Raw genomic sequence first — 17,647 nt, forward strand, 5'->3', positions numbered from 1 at the left:
CAAGGGAACATTTCTAACTCATTGGTAAATGGCTTGGCTGGACTGCAAAATGACAATGCCTAGAGCATAAGCAATCATTCGGCTTGAGGTTTTCCGGAGATGAAAATGGAATTTGCTCAGTAAAGATCTGTGAAGTCAGAGCTCTGGCTGCCAGAGCTAACAGCACTCAAGGACAGACACAAGGAGTAAAGAGATTCCTATTACTATTGAAGATAGACCCAAAATGCCGGAGTAACTCAGCGGGACAGGCAGCATCTCTGGAAAAAAGGAATCCGTGGGTGTTGTTTCAGGTCGACCTGAAACGTCACCTATTCCTTTTCTCCAGAGATGCTGCTTGACCCACTGAGTTATTCCAGCATTTTGTTTCTATCTTTGGTGTAAACCAGCATCTGCAGTTCCATCTTACACACTTCCGATCACTACTATTATTGTGTCCCAACCTCGAGTTAACATCTATATCTTCATTATCTTCAGAATTTGCTTTTTAATTGGCCTGATTTCAAAAGGTGGAAAAATCAACAGATTAAAAAGCAAACTGCTTCATAATATATGGTTTCAGTTGTCAGATGATTGTTCGTGTAATAAAATTGGTTTATGGTTGTTCCGTTCTTTCTGTGCCTTCTCCCACTATTGTGTGTCAACTGATCATGTTAGAAAGCATACGATGTGCTCCAAGCCCTGGAGGCTGCAGAGGAATTTGCGATCCCCCATGCCTGCTCTCCCAAATGACTAAGGTCGGTGGCTTCAAAATAAGAGGCAAATAGGAAAATGGGGAGTGCGATTCCAAAAAAGGAATAAACTTATTTTTAACATTTTGCAGCATGACCCAAGTGGGTGTAGTGTCATGTTAATACTGGCAATACTGCGCTTTGCATCCATTTTCCAGCCTTGTCTCTTGCTGTATTTATCAGCATGTACTATGTGGAACCTTTTTATTCTAATTCCATTTGTCTGAGAAAGCTTGACTGCTTTTCATCAAGCACCAATAAAATATTTAAAATGCACTGCTTACCATTAAAAGTGATCCTGGATGATATCTCCAATAAAGTTTAAAAAAACATTGCTGGCACTTAGTCAGAGACACAGACATTCCATTGAATCAGTCACCCTAAGAAACTTTCAGATAGACGCAAAAAGCTGGAGTAACTCAGCGGGACAAGCAGCATCTCTGGAGAGAAGGAATGGGTGACAGTTCGGGTCGAAACCCTTCTTCAGACCTTAAGATTGAGTTTCTTAAGAAACTATCGGTGCTCCTTCAGTTAATAACGTTGGATATCTGCCTATCAGGCAGATTACACTAAAACCATATGTACATTCTTCCTCAGCAAGTAACATAAACATCACAGACAAGGTGTGCAGTACAAAATTGTGCTGCATTGAAGTCTCACTTTGTGCAATGCAAAGTGTAGTAAGCTTTGAGCACTTATGTTTAACTCTCTGAATAGCAGGAACTAATCAGAAGCAGAGTCAAATCATAGCAGTTTTTTTAGGTGTGTCTGAGGTTCCAGCCTAATCATGAATTCATACATTTCAGGCTCCTGTGAAACACACGGGGCCAGAGGTATTTCAAATGCCTTCCATCCGTGACGGAGAAATAATTGGAGAAAACTCTGAGGGACAGGTTTTACTCACATTTGGAAAAGCATGGACTTATTTGGGAAAGTCAGCATAGCTTTGTGTGGGACAGGTCCTGTCTCATAAATTTGATTGAGTTTTTTTGAAGAAGTGACATAGATGATTGACCATGGTTGTCCACATGAACTTTTGTGAAGTGTATGATAAGGCCACTCAAAGTATGCTGGCTCAGATGATTAAGTCATATGGGATGTACAGTGAGTTTGTAAATTGGATGCAAAATTAACTTGATCATAGAAGACAGGCAAGGAACTAATGGAAAGATGTTTCTCTGACTGGAGATCTATGATCTGGTATTCCATGGGGATTGGTGCTACAAACTCTGTTTTCGACCTCTGGATGAAAATGTATGTGTCTGATTAATAAGTTTGCAGACGGCATGAAAATTGGTGGAGTTATGGATAGCAGGGAAGGTTGTCTAAGGATGCAGCAGGATATAGATCAGTTAGAAATTTGGTCAGAGATATGGCTAAGGGGGACAAGATGAAGTAAGGTGTTGCATTTTGGGAGGTGAAATGCAAGAGGAACGCATACAGTAAATGGCAGGACACTTAGGTGCATAGATGCACAGTGGGATCTTGAAATGCAAGTCCATAGCTCCCTGAAAGTTGCAATACAAGTTGATAGGTTGGTAAAGAAGTCATATGGCACACTACCTTTATTGGTCAGGGCATAGAGTGTAATAGTTGGCAAGTCATGTTGTAACTGTGTAAAACTAGTTAGGCGTCACCAGTCTGAAGAAGGCTCTCGACCCGAAACGTCATCCATACCTTCTCCCCAGAGATGCTACCTATCCCTCCGAGATACTGCATCTTTTTGTGTCTATCTTTAGTTAGGCGACGTTGGGAGTGCTTTGTGCAGATCTGGTCGTCATACTACAAGAAGGATGTAGTGGCTTTGGAGAGGGCAGAAGCGGTTCTTCAGGAAGATTCCTGGATTAGGTGGGATTAGCTATATGGGGAGATCAGATGAATTTGGATTGTTTTTGCTGGAATGTTGGTGCTGAAGAAGTGACCTGACGTCAACATACAAAACCATGGGGGGCATAGATAGGATAGATTTCCTGTGTGGAAATGTCAAATGTTAGAGAGCACAGATTTAAGGTGAGAGGGGGAAGTTTGACGGAGATGTGTGAGGCGATTTCTTTTTCGCAATGGAAGGTGCCTGACAAACACTGCCAGGGGAGATGGTAGAAACAGTTATATTAGCAATGTTTTGGGGACATTTAGATAGACATGGACAGAAGTTTACAGAACGTATGCAAGCAGATGGAGTTAGTTAGATTGGCATCATGCTCTGTGAAGAATGTTGGAAGATAAGATTCTCGTTTCCTCACATTTCGAGTTAGGTTAAAACCAGGAGAAGGAAATGGAGTAGCATTGTTTTTTCATGCCAGAGGTTGTGTTTGAATCCAGTCCAGATTGATAGGATTTGAGTTTCCTCTCCCTGATGAATATGTAAGACAAATGTTGACTGAGATTCAACAGATTCAAATTAGACTGTAAGAGACACACAGAACCCTGCTGTAACACCAGGCTGAATGGGTGGGCAGAGAGGTGCACCAGCCTTTGCCAATCCTGCCAAGGTTCAGCTCCCCTTTAACACCAAACTGCATTTTCACTACTGGCATGAAACGACATTAGATATTTACTGTCTCTGTAATTATATAAATAAACCCATCAATCAGGAGACATAGGCTGAAGATGGGTCCCGACCTGAAACGTCACCCATTCCTTCTCTCCAGAGATGCTGCCTGTCCCATTGAGTTACTCCATATTTTGTGTCTCTCTTCGGTTTAGGAGACATAGGCCTGTGGATTATGAATTTACCTCTATTATTAATCCTGGGGCTCCTGTTTGAGGTAGATGGATGAATTTAAATCATACGTGTTACATCATTAGGACCTTAATGGTAGTAAACCACCAGGTCCCATCACCTTTTGTTATTTTGAAGGCCTTTTAAGGGATTCTATGTTTTTGAGCAAGGAGGTAGACATCTATTGAAAGCATTATTTTTGTAATGCATTCATATTTTCTTCTGATGCTAAATAACACCTCTTGGTCCATTGAACTCATGCCGGTTCTTATCAGCCCCATTCTCCCATCTATTCTTTCTCACATGCCCATCAAACACTCCCTTCCTCCCACCCCCCATGACATAGGAGCAGAATTAAGTCATTTGGCCCATTGGGCCTAATCCACCATTCAATCGTGGCTGATCTATTTTTTCCTCTCAATCCCATTCTCCTGCCTTCCCCCATAACCGTTGATGTCCTTACCGATCAAGAACATATCAATCTCCATTTAAAAATTACTCAATGACAGACTCCATAGCTGTCTGTGGCAATAAACTCCACAGATTTACCACCCTCTGGCTAAAGAAATCCCCCCCCCCCCCTCATGTCCATTCTAAAGGTACTTCCTTTTATTCTGTGGCTGTGCCCTCTTTTCCCAGACTCTCCCAATACTGAAAACACATCACACTATCTAGACCATACCAATTATCGTATTTTTGTTTGGGAGTACTATAAACATACAGCATATCTTAAATATTATCTCTGCCTTCAGTAGAGTGACCAAGTTGCCTAATATTGTCACCTGACGGGACTCTATTCCCCTGGAGCAGTTATGCTCCTCACTAAAGCTCAGATGTGAGAATTACTTGTGAACACCCTGGTGGATCGGAGACCCTGCTGGGAGTCATCTTTCTCTTTGCTCTTCCTCCCAGCAGCTTGTCCTTGCCTGCAGGCACCATTAAGATGTAATGCATTAATGTCCAATGCCTATCAATATATCCAAGTACATGAGTAACTAGTTTTGAAGTGATCAAAAAGTTTTATCAGTAGATTTTACACCATTCCTTATTGACTTGTTCAAGTTCAAATGACTGGAAAAAGCCACACAGGTTTATTACATCGACCAAAGCTGATTAATTCAAAGCACACTGCTGAGGGATTGAGGATAAACTCGGGTCCTCCTGCTGCTGAATGTGTGTCTGGCTGTCAAAGGCTTTCAAGCTGTTAACAGCAGTTGAAAAGTGAAACACTGCAGATGTTAAAAAATGAAATAAAAGCAGTCAGGTCCCATCTGCGTCGAGAGATTCAGGTGATCCGAAGCATAAACTCTGTTTATCTCTCTGCTAAAGCATCTTGACATGCTCAGTACTCCCAACATTTGCTATTTTGTTGTTTTTGCAGTGTGCTAGGCTCCAATATGACAGCATCATATGTCTGAAACAAGGAACTACTGATGCTGGTTCACCAAGGGATAAAATGCTGGAGTAACTCAGCGTGTCAGGCAGCATCCCTGGAGAACATGGATAGGTGATGTTTCAAGTCAGAACCCTTCTGCAGTCTCTAGGTTCTGACACAAAATGTCACCGATCCATGTTCTCCAGAGATGCTACCTGGAGCATTCTCCAGCATTTTGTGCCTCAACATCATATATCTGTTGGGCTGTACCGGCATGTTTCTCTTTATATGTGAGATCATGACCTAACCAATATAGCATTTAATCCAATCATCAAATGTATTTCTGTAGGTACATTGATATCAATTTTGGAAATGTTAGAGCATTATAGACACCCGTAAGTACACGCATTGATGCATTTTTGGCTCCATCGAATATAAACGTTTGGAGACAATAATATGCTCATAATACTTTAACAATCTGATTTGAAGTACTTTGAATGCTATTGGATACATAATCTATGAATGAGACTGTAGCTCTGGAGAGGCTAGAATGCAGATTCATTGGAATGTTACCTGGCTTAAATCAGGGCTCTCATCCATGATTAACAGTTGGGTAGAAATTATGCTTAACATTTGATTGAATAAATGAATGAAGGGAAAACAATTGAACTGGAGGAGGGTGAGCAAATGAACCATTTCCTTCTATGAACAGTAAATAATGTTCAGTGGATCAAATGATGTGTTTCTATGTTTAATTACTAACCTTTCTATTTGCCTTTGAAGTGGTAGAGAAATCACCATTCCTCATCTTATAAACCTCTGCCAAATCAAAGAAAGGTGGTAGTCTATTAGGTCATTTTATCCCTTTTCAGTAGTTTTTAATTATCATTTTACATGGTGCTGCATACTTTATCATTTTCAACACACAGAGAAACCAAGATATTCTTGTTAGCATAGTCTCTCCAGGTTAAAGAAACATTTGGACACCAGAAAATTACACCATGCTTGTAAACCCACATTAAAGCTACCACGACAATAAAATTCTTTACATTGCAGAAATGAAAAGTATTTTACAGAGCAGCACATGGTGGAAAAATATTGCATAATAATATAAATGAAGTGCCTCTTGTGTGAAGAACATTGGTACGCGCTGTCCGCAAATACATTTTTATATTTCGTTTGTGCTATTTTTGCATATTGGCAAGATGTGAAAGCCAAAGTACACTATTTCAAGATGATCTTTTCAAACAAAAATGTGTTCATCCAAGACCCACCACAAAGCCAACTAGATTCTCAGGAGTTTCTTCAGAAGTTGGTGCCAGAGAGTTTGTTCAGTAACATGTTCACACCCAAGAAGTTTGGCAACTTTCAGATATTCTGAACCGTGATTGAATAACATGACTCTGGTGTTGTTTTAAAGAAAATAAACATAAATTATCAAATAAGCATTTTTACATTGGCATTCAGCAATTAATTATGAAATGTGTACTTTAGAAGATTTTATATAAGGCTTTTCTATCTTTGAACGTAACCAAATCAACACAAAAATATCTCTCATTTGTATCAATCAATGTAACAGTGAATCTCAGAGTAAGTCTTCAAAAGTAGATGCAAATATATTGATCAGTTTGTCTCTTCCAATTGAATTATCACCAAATAGAGCCAATTTCTTTCATTGTGAATGAGACTTGGCAGATACAATGTTGGTATAGCTGACATTTTTAGGTTCTTGACTCCAACAATCAAAAGTGTGGAATAAAATACATGAAATATTTTGGTAAGTAAGCACAGCTGTAAAGGTTTAAAAAATGACAAATTCTAGGGTGTAAACTCAAAATAAAAGGAAATTAATGTTTTCGACAAGAACTTTGATAATTATTTTTCCTCACTTCACTTTGCTCATTAATCTTAGGAACTCTCACTCTAAGGTTCAGTTTTATATTTGCCTTGTGTGAAAGACTGTTGAAGAAAAATCTAGTCAATTTTCAACAAACTCTGGTGAAAGTTGCAACTGGTTAATTCTAATGCAAGTATCACCAATTGAACACTTTCTAATATTTTCATTTCATGCTTCTTTATATATTTTCCCCAGAGTTATGTTTTTTGTTCAAGAGCTGAGTAACGATAATAATGGAAGTGTGTAGGAAGGAATTGAAATACTGGTTTACACTGAAGATAGACACAAAATGCTGGAGTAACTCAGTGGGTCAGGCTGCATTTCTGGAGCGAAGGAATCTGTGATGTTTCTGCTCGAGACCCTTCTTCAGACTGCTTAAACACTTCAACTCCCCTTCTCATTCCCATACTGACCTTTCTGTCCTGGGCCTCCTCCACTTACAATGAGGCCAAACACAGCTTGGATAGCTTACAACCTAACGGCATGAATATGGATTTCTCTAACCTCAAGTAACCTCTGCATTCCCTCTCTCTTCCCCCTCCCTCCCACACCCTAGTTCTCCAACTAGTTTCACTGCTCTCCTGATTAATTTTACTGTTTGTATGCCTCGTTGTCACATTCCCTGTGGCCTATATTTCCCCGAGCAGTCTCTGCTTTGATCTGTCGTTTTCACATCGTATCCTTCTAGGTTACTTGAGGTTAGAGAAATCCATATTCAGTTTCCCTCTGTCCTGACTCTCAGTCTGAAAAAGGGTTTCGACGCTGAAACGTCACCCATTCCTTCTCTCCAGATACTGCCAGCCCCGCTGAGTTACTCTAGCTTTTTGTGTCTGTGATCATAATAATGGAAGTGATGGCAAGGGTTGAAAAACCATTTGACATGTTGCTTTCCTTACCTGCCGCCGAAAAAGACAATTCAAAATTGAGGATATATTTTTGTACGATGAAACAGAAAGTAGCAATAATCTTCCCAGCAATGACAAGTGCCAACCTTTAATTTATCTTTGAAAGGGAAATTTATTTGTGAGCCGCGATGGCTGCCTTTCAGGGACAAGGTTAACAGAGTAATTAATGCACTGTCAGGACAGAGGAGAGGAGCGTTGCTTTTCTTGTTATTTTGCTACACACTGAGACGAGGTTGCAACACCAGCTCCTCATGTAGCAATCACACGCACGGCGGCGTGACGTCAGACGCAGGGCAGTGTCCAGGAAGTGCCCGGTTGCAGCCATGGCGATGCAACTGCAGAGGAGCATTGTTGCTCAGACCAAGAGACACACCGCCTCTCTCATCTTCCTTCACGGCTCAGGTTAGACTGCAGCGATTCATTCTTCACTTAGGACTGCACACAGCTGTCCGTTCCCTCCAATCTTTCCTGCCTACTTTTCCCCTTTGCTCAGTTCCCCCTTGTGCTCCCCTATTGGGACATCTCATGCAATCTCCAGAGACCAAAACTGTTGCTGGGTGATATTTGTTCATCTGGTGCATTTTGTTCCATTCAGGTTCACGGCATCTGTAAAAAAAACGAACGTGCAGGAAGGAACTGCAGATGCTGGTTTACACCGAAGATGGACACAAAATGCTGGAGTAACTCAGCGGGTCAGGCAGCATCTCTGGAGTACTGCCTGCCCTGCTGTGTTAATCTTCAATAGAAATAAGCATCTTTGCGACGATAATGCAAATGCCAGGATGTCTCAGTAAGGTGTCTCAAATTTGGGTCAGTTGAGGAAAGATGCAAAAAAAAATCAAGCAGAAGAAGGATGCATAAGATTTAGGTGCATAGTTATTATTCATTTCAGATCCAGGCATCAATTTGGCATCATTGTGTTTAGTTTTCTGCAGAGAAGTGCAACATAACCCACATGCAATTTCCAGAGATTAGTCTTGGATTCCATCACCTTCATTTCCTTGTGTCTTGTCTTATTCGATGCTCTTTCTCCTTATGCTTTTTAACATTTTTGAATAAATTATTTGCTTCTAATAAATTATTTTTGGAATCTGTCCCATTGTTGTTTCTGGGGCAGCGTTCAGTATCAGAACAACACATTACATTCAAAGAAGGTTGTCTATGTTCTTTTGGTGATCAGCTATGGAATATGATTTCCTATTTATCAAAACCACACAACTTTAGAGAACATCAAACTGAATTCTTCTTAAACCGGTCTAATAAAAATAATTCCAGTTTCTCAAGATTCTTCATTATGACCATTTTATTCCAAGTAACTCTGTGTAAACTTTACTTTGTTACTTAGCTACTAATTTCTTTCTGCACATTCCCAGTGAATGTGTTCATTCACTTCTGCCCCTGTGGTAACCCTTTTTCTGTAAGAACATGTGCAATTTTTTGTGCTCTGATTTTTGTGAGCATAGCAGTTCTAATGTTCTCCGCCTGAACCAAAGTAAAAATTAATTCATGAGGAAATACAGACATCATTTTCTTTTCCGATGCCATACTACAATGCAGCATTTGCCAGCGTGTTATATTTCCAGGTCCCCACGACTTTCATATGAATGGAACCCATAGTTACAGGGAAATGTGTTTTAGCCTTGTCATTAATGACATTATTGTGCCACTTTCATGGCTTCTCTCCTTTTATGATAGACTGCCTTGAAATGCAAAACATTCCCACATTCTAGTTTATTTTTCTTACCTTTAGGTGATACGGGGCAAGGTGTCAGAGCCTGGATTAAAAATGTATTGGAACAAGACTTGACCTTTCCACACATACGAATAATTTATCCAACAGCACCAGCAAGGTATCATTTAGCTAACTAAAAATAGATGGTAAATGTAAAATTACTGAATTACTGATTACTTACAAGTGAGTTGTGTACATTTTTTAATGTATATATTTATTTATTGTCCAATGCACAAGTACTGTGAGGTGCAAGAACAATTTAAAAACTTGCATCGCAGGCACATCAACATTCGCTACACACAAAAATATAAATTATACATAAATTAACCGGGACAACAAATAAAAAGGTCTGTGGTTTTTTAAAAAACAAGACAGATTCCAAATCAGTCAATAAGTCGCTGGTTGGGCAGGAGATGGTCCGTAGTGTTCCTTTGCTTTGACAGGATTAGGGTTGTGAGAGTCTGTTCAAGAACCTGAAGGTTGTAGGAAAATAGATGTCATGAACCTGGTCATGTTTCTGTACCTCCTGCTCAGTGTGAAGATGATATGTGGAGATAATATGTTCAAAAGTGGCATGTTTTGAACCACTCATTTCCAATAATCTTGAGAAGTTTGTTCTTTAAACCATATTTCACAATTTTGTAATGTGTTTCATTGGAAAAGAAAACATTGATGTATTTTCAAGTCATCTATAGAAAATGATGTTCACCAATAGTAGTGGGTTTCCTGTATGTTTAACATTATAAATTAAACATACTTTAGGTTTTACTTTAGGTTTTTGTATTGAAGTTTCCTTGCTCTTATTCCCTTCCTTTCTTATCTGATTAGGCTTATTTGTTCACTTTTCATTTTACTTTTTTTCTGGATATTTGTGGTAGGTTTTATTTTTGCCGCATATTGACTTTTTATTTTCCTGAGGCTTTGTTCAATTCAAAAATTTAATTTGACAAACATTAAAATGAGCAAAGTCAGTCTGCTTTTATTATATTTTCACCACTTACGTTTGTATACATAATTAAGACATCCCTGCTTTAATTTTGTTTTGCAATATTTTTAAGTTGAGCTCAAAGGCTACTTGTGTAGGAAGGAACTGCAGATGCTGATTTAAACTGAAGATAGACGCAAAATGCAGGAGCAACTCAGCGGGCAGGCAGCATCTTTGGAGAGAAGGAATGGATGATTTTTCGAATCGAGAGCCTTATTCAGAACCGCTCAAAGGATACTTGTTGATTTACTGTTCTAAGATAGCTTTGTATATGTTAGTGATGATGGAAAATAATTGTCTGATCACCTTTTCAGACCATATACACCAATGAACAGAATGCCATCGAATACGTGGTTCGACAGGTCCAAAATCAGCCTTAACAGCCCAGAACATCTTACTGTTCTAAGATAGCTTTGTATATGTTAGTGATGATGGAAAATAATTGTCTGATCACCTTTTCAGACCATATACACCAATGAACAGAATGCTATCGAATACGTGGTTCGACAGGTCCAAAATCAGCCTTAACAGCCCAGAACATCTTGAAACCGTGGACTCAATGGCCAGTGTACTGGGTGGTTTGATAGATGGAGAGGTCAGAGCTGGAATTGCAAAGGACAGGATAATCTTAGGTAAAATACATTATCGGTTTCTTAACATTTTTATTAATACGGTCTGTAATCTGAGAATCCACCTTTTTACTTCCTATTTCCTGTCCACTATCCCCCCATCGAGCATGATTATCACCTTACAGTCACTGGATTGTATCATAGAGTGACTGTCATTTTCAGCAGATTATCAAAGGTTGGTGCTACAAGTTCATACCTTGAATATACCCGAGCTAAATAAGTTAACTATTCAAAATAGTTTAAGAAAATAACTGCAGATGCTGGTACAAATCGAAGGTATTTATTTCACAAAATGCTGGAGTAACTCAGCAGGTCAGCCAGCATCTCAGGAGAGAAGGAATGGGTGATGTTTCAGGTTGAGACCCTTCTTCAGACTGCTGTCAGGTAGGCGGGACAAAGGAAGGATATAGGTGGAGACAGGAAGATAGAGGGAGAACTGGGAAGGGGGAGGGGAAGAGAGGGACAGAGGAACTATCTAAAGTTGGAGAAGTCAATGTTCATACCGCTGGGCTGCAAACTGCCCAAGCGAAATATGAGGTGCTCATATGAGTATTCAAAATAGTTTGATTGAAACATTCAAAGAAAATGGAAAAGTAATTGTGTTTTAATTTAAAGTGCTTTTAGAACAACCAGCATCCATATACAAGCTATTAACAATTCCAGCATGACACTAAGAGCTATTTTGGCAATTGTATATTCCTGATTGTTAAGCACACTGATTAAGTGATGTGCAACTTTAATCTTTCTGACTTTGTAGAACTGCTGAAAAGATACATCTGTTGTTTGTAGTGAAACTATTAATAATCTAACCCAGAAAAAAAAGATGAAATGGTCAGCTCATCTCCCCTATAACCATTGCAAATAGATAGATATTTGTGCTCCAATACAATCTGAGCTCGCTTCAAAATGGAGACACAAAGGACGGCAGATGCTCAAATCTTGAGTAAAAAACACAAAGCATGTCCTCCAGAGATGCTCCCTGACATGCTGTTACACTAGCATCTTGTGTTTTATTTTGCTATCAGCAGTTTTGTTGACATTGGGGTAAAAAGTACAACGTACAATTACCAAATTTAATGTTGGCTGCAGCTGGAACAATTGCCAACCTATACAGCTTTTCCTTGTTCTCAATTAGCAAAGTGCGTCCTGCCTCAATGAATCTACAAATGCAAAATGGCCAGCTGTAATGAGGTGTAAGACTAATTGTGTCTTAGTTACACATTTTTTTCTGCAAATTAACACCCCAACGTTTAAAATGTATTGGATTACCTCATTGGAAAGATTCAATTACGCACAATGTGAAAACTCATCTGCTTTCTTTTAATTCTGCTTTCTCTGATTCATACATAGGACACAGTGGGAATGCAGCAAACATATGTGCTTACTATAATTTCATAGAACATAGAAAACTACAGACACAAAGTGCTGGAGTAACTTAGCGGGTCTGTCGAGTTACTCCAGCACGCTGTGTCTTTTAGACCGCAATGTTTGTGCCAAACATGATGCCAAGCTAAACTAATCTAATTTGCCTGCACAAGATTCATTCTCTGCACATCCATGTAGCCATTAATAGCCTCTTAAACATCATCATTGCATCTGCGTCCACCACCACCTGCAGAGTGTTCCAGGCACCTACCACCCTTTGTTTAAAAAAACTTTCCCTGTACATGTCCTTTAAACTTTGCCCCTTTCGCCTTTAAGCTATGCCCTCCAGTATTTGACATTTCTAATCTATCCTATCCATCTATTCTAAGTCTATCCTATCCATGTCTCTCATCAGTTTATATACTTCTATTTCGTCTCTCCTCATTCTAAACGATTCAAGTTTAAAGTTAAAAGTCCCATTTTTGCAAGGCTTACATTTAGACATTATTTGTTTGAATCTAATTTTCTCTATCTATAGTTTTCCTCTTTTGATGTCTTCCTATTGTTCTCTTCCCTCTGACATGTTTCCTACTTTCACAGTATTCTCATGCAATCTATATTAATGTATCGACTCATATCTCTTTTTTTAATCAAAACATAATATAGAAACCAAAATCAGCAGGTGAAAAACGAATACTTGGATTGGCTGAAAGATTGCTCATACATGTAATGTTGAACAAAAACTTGGGAGTAAAGGCCAGGGAAGGACGGAGTGTAGTTGAGGGTTTTTCAACCAGATGAATGAAAGTTGTATAAAATTAAAGTCATGAATGGTTGCATACTTAACAAGTTAGACCAAGTTCCGTTATAAATCTTATATTTTTTCTCCAAGACGTAAATATTGCTGCTGATGACTAGTCATCCATTGAAATACAAAATTGGCACTATGAGTTTGACATCACGGATTAATGCAAAACAATGCAATATTGGTTGAACATATATTGGCAATAGTGGCATATTGGCAATCAAAAATGTCCTTGATACTTAAACATGCTCTAATACTGAAGAACACATTTTGCAAGCAAACAAGTTGTAACTACCCCAGTATGACATCGAATTTCTATTTCAGTGACTCAGTGAAAAATACCCGAAGTTAAATTAAAGGATTGTTCCCATGTTTCTAATCATAAAATGCAAGTTGTAAGATAAAGTCAGTTTCTCTTGAAACATGTTAACTAAAATCAACAAGTGTGTTACAGTCACTATACTCAACGGAAAGGCATTATGGTACTGACAGACAAATTGCAGGGTTTTTCCTTAGAAAAGTAACTCAAGAGTCCAAATCTTTGGTGTATTATAATTTCAAACAGAAAATGAATTGGTCAACCACATAAAATGTGTAATTACATAGTTATTCAAATCTCATGGTGCCTAATATATGTGTATAAAGATACCATCATGAGTAACTACAGACCTTCTTGCCAGCATGTGACTAAATAAATGCAGTGATTTACCTTAAAGTGTCACTTGAAAGGCTGTTACTAAAATTGAATTGCTGTGTGTGGTAACTTTGCTTTGATCTCTATAAATGTATTATGTTTTAAACACACTAATAAATCAAGCAAACTGCTTTGCCGTTTTTTGCAACATGCTTCTGCTTGTGAAGATGTTTGAGCAGATTTACAGGTAAACTTTTAGGATTGGGAAAATGTTAACAGGATTAACAGACTCTTGTTAAAAAGTCAGAAAAATGAAGTGCCATTTGGCCTGTAGAACTAGATTTCAACCACAAGGCCAGCCTCTACCTGTACAATGCTATTAAGTTGTAGGAAAACACTTCAAGATATTTCTTAGAAGCACGATCAAACAAAATGTGACACAGAATCAAATAAGTGATATTAGAGCAGAGCACCAAAAATTTGGTCAAAGTGCTAGGTTTAAGGAGGAAAGAAATGTACAGAGATGCGATGATTCAAGGAGTTTAACGCAAAGGAGTGTAGAGGAGATTACATGGGCAGGGTGGGAGGTCCATAGGAGGATTAGAAAACCAAGGATGAACATTTTAAATAAAAGCACTGATTGATAGGGAACCAAAACCCCAAATCTGTTCATTTTGGGGGTTATTTTGTTTGACAACCTCTGAACTAAATCAATGCTTTATATAGGTTTACCTTGACTTACCTGTTGGGGACCTGAGGCTATTATTAATGCAACCAAAGACTCATATATATATATACTCCTCTTTACTTAGGTTTTTAATTTGAATTCTCTCTGAAAACTCAATTTCTACTACTTCCATTTAGTATTTTTCAGTGATATTTCTCCTTCAAAGGCAATGTCAAAAATCAGTACAAGATAAAATATGTGATGATACAAATTAACCTAGGTTTTTATCATTGTAATATATTTTTTGAAAATCCCATCTTATCTCACAGAAAAAAAAAAGCCATTTCAGTTGAGCAGATATATCTTCATCAGTTTCTGGTTTCTTTCTATCAGGTAACTTGGGTCATTAACATATTTAGCTGGATGAGTTTCTTGCTTTTTGTCCTGCTTCATAATGCTTGCCAAATCTTCTTTGGTAAAATATAAACACTAACAGTCTTGGTGTACTTTATACACCAAAAATTCATTTCTCATCTTTTCTTTCATACTAGTTTGCCTTGTTATTTTACTTTTTTTTTTAAGGATTGCCAAAAACATTATATTCCAAATATATTATATATATTATTTTGGTGTATATCAAGATATTGGCCAAATTCTTTGGAATTGAGACCTGGATGGAATATTACAAACATAAAAGTGAATCAACTTTCAATTACACCTATAAATAATCACAGCCTTTAAATGCTGTTATTGTACAAATGTTGCCAAATTATAGCTTTTGTTATATTCGACAACGACTGATTTTAATCCATTTTTGACTTTGCAGGAGGATTTTCAATGGGTGGGGCTATGGCAATGCACTTAGCCTATAGATTTCATCCACAAGTAGCAGGAGTATTTGCTTTATCTGCTTTCTTGAATACGAATTCTGCTGTCTACCAGGTAAGAAGAAGTGGGACTTGTGTTCCTTCAGCAATTCTGATGATCTTAGACTCTCTTAAATAATTTAATAGCCTCTTAGGTTACGATTGTTTGACTTATATTTTCAAAGGTGCAGAGTTTGCACAAAGGTCTGAGGGGCGACATAATGAATGAATAGCCTGCTTTGGTAGTCTTTGGTTGTTTCATCACAATCTCAATATGTCACACAAATTCTAACCCACTATCTTCGCCCTTACCTGGAATGGCTGCCAATTAGCCATACTGATTCTGTCGGGAAAAGTATTTTTTAAATTATTTTTAGGTAGACAAAATGTACCTGAATTTTGATTGATACTGAAGTGACTACATAGCAACTTTATTAGCATGAGATGGGATGGATGAAACATTACCAATGAGGCACAACACATATAGGACACTCCTTTGCTGTTCTAAAGAAGATGGGGCATTTAATGTTATTGCTAACATTTACAGCAATTATATAGGAAAATATTTATTGTTAGCATCCCAGTACAGTTTCATGCCAAATATGTTCTCATCATAAATAATTAACTTTTAATTATTTTTAATACAATAAAGTTTATTTTTAAGTATTGCAATGAATCCCTGATTAAAACTATTTCAAAGCTTTTGATTTGTGCCATTTGTGGAATTAGAAGTTGTATATGTAGATTAGATTGGCTATTGGTTTGAGAACATTTAAATATATTGCCTTTTTGTTGGGAACCACTAACCTAACTCATTGAGTTCCTAATTTTTGGCTAAACCTAAATATGAAGCCTTATGAATGGTGAATTCAATCATAACAATATTTAACCTTTTTGTCTACTACATTTTTCAGTATTCATGGCAATGTTTTATGGATTTATTAATTATATTTGTACACGGGTTTAGATGCATCTGGTCAATTGGTACATTGAAAAATAGTTTGATCTTTCATAGAAGTTGTACTCTTTTCTATTTTGTTTAATTTAAATAAAGGACAATAAAACATCACAGTGATATACAGGGTGTTTGCGAATAACATATTCTTGTCTTCAGGTTGTACAGAATGCTAACGTGCCAATGCCTGAATTGTTCCAAAGTCATGGAAACAATGACCAACTCGTTTTATATGAGTGGGGTAAAGAGACCTATGAAACTCTACAATCACTGGGAGTGAAAACCACTTTTAATACTTTTCCTAATCTCCACCATGAACTTTGCAAACCAGAGCTGGAACAGCTGAAGTCATGGATTTTACATAAGCTACCTGATGATGGACAATAATACTATTCATTCTGAATAAAATAGTACTTAATGTATTTATTTTGTAATCCATGCATCGGGGATGAAAATATATCACAGAAGACACCAGTGAGAGCTGCGCGAGTAAAGTAAATAAGGCAAAAAATAATCACCATGAACTATTGTGTTGCTAATGTATTCTACTTTTCCTGAATTACATTGCATTGCATTGCATTCTGATGAAGTGCTCTGTTATATGAAATAGTTTGTCATTATCATTATGCTCTTAAAATTACTTACAGATGATGCACAGCAGTCTGTTTTGCATGCTCCTATTCTTTATTGCAAATATTATTAGCAGACATCTATAGTATTAAATATCTACAGTTACACTAAAAGAGGAGCTATTGCAGAAAATTGTCATTTTTTATCATTATTATACACATTATTCCATCTTTTACTGTCTCCAGATAAATCACCAAAAACAGAATGACTATTCTCTTCATTGCCCTCACTCAGTGTGTACATTTCATTGTGAATACCCTACTTCACTCCTTTAGGGCTGGCATTGATTATGTTTTGAAAACAAGAGGTTGGCCTTGTCTAAGTACCTAGAAGCCATCCATCTCAACTGGTTCTTATGGTTACAAAGTACTGGAGGAACTCGGTGTGTCAGGCAGCAACAGAGGAGGGAAATGAATGGATGACATTTTTGATTGAGACACTACTTCAGAATCTGCCTGACCCTCTGAGTTCCTCTAGCACAGTATTTTTTCTCCTCAAGATTCCAGCATCTGCAGTCTCTTGTGTCTCCGTGCTCATTATGGTTTCTCATTTTAAGAATTTTCCTGTATTGCCAGGTGTACCTGAAGGTGGTGCTATGATAGTTTTTACTTTGATTCCAAATCAGTAAAGGGCCTGTCCCACTTATGCGATATTAAGGCGACTGGCGGCGACTAGGCTGTCGCCCACAGTTCGCCAGGGTGTTGCGGGCATGATCGTGAGGAGTCTTCCAAAAACCGTAGTGGATCTCGGCG

General features: G+C 38.0%; 1 protein-coding gene across 1 annotated transcript; it reads left to right on the forward strand.

Moving 5' to 3' along the window:
* Positions 1 to 7,926: 7,926 nt before the first annotated feature.
* lyplal1 (lysophospholipase like 1) lies at positions 7,927 to 17,045 on the forward strand. Its single transcript, XM_078405806.1, has 5 exons — positions 7,927 to 8,029; positions 9,378 to 9,477; positions 10,807 to 10,976; positions 15,271 to 15,386; positions 16,425 to 17,045. Exons 1-5 carry the CDS (start codon positions 7,951 to 7,953, stop codon positions 16,650 to 16,652), a joined length of 693 nt encoding a protein of 230 aa, XP_078261932.1. The 5' UTR covers positions 7,927 to 7,950; the 3' UTR covers positions 16,653 to 17,045.
* The last annotated feature ends 602 nt before the right edge of the window (positions 17,046 to 17,647 follow it).

This window comes from Rhinoraja longicauda, chromosome 9 (assembly GCF_053455715.1).
Source record: "Rhinoraja longicauda isolate Sanriku21f chromosome 9, sRhiLon1.1, whole genome shotgun sequence".
Classification (NCBI taxonomy): domain Eukaryota; kingdom Metazoa; phylum Chordata; class Chondrichthyes; order Rajiformes; family Arhynchobatidae; genus Rhinoraja; species Rhinoraja longicauda.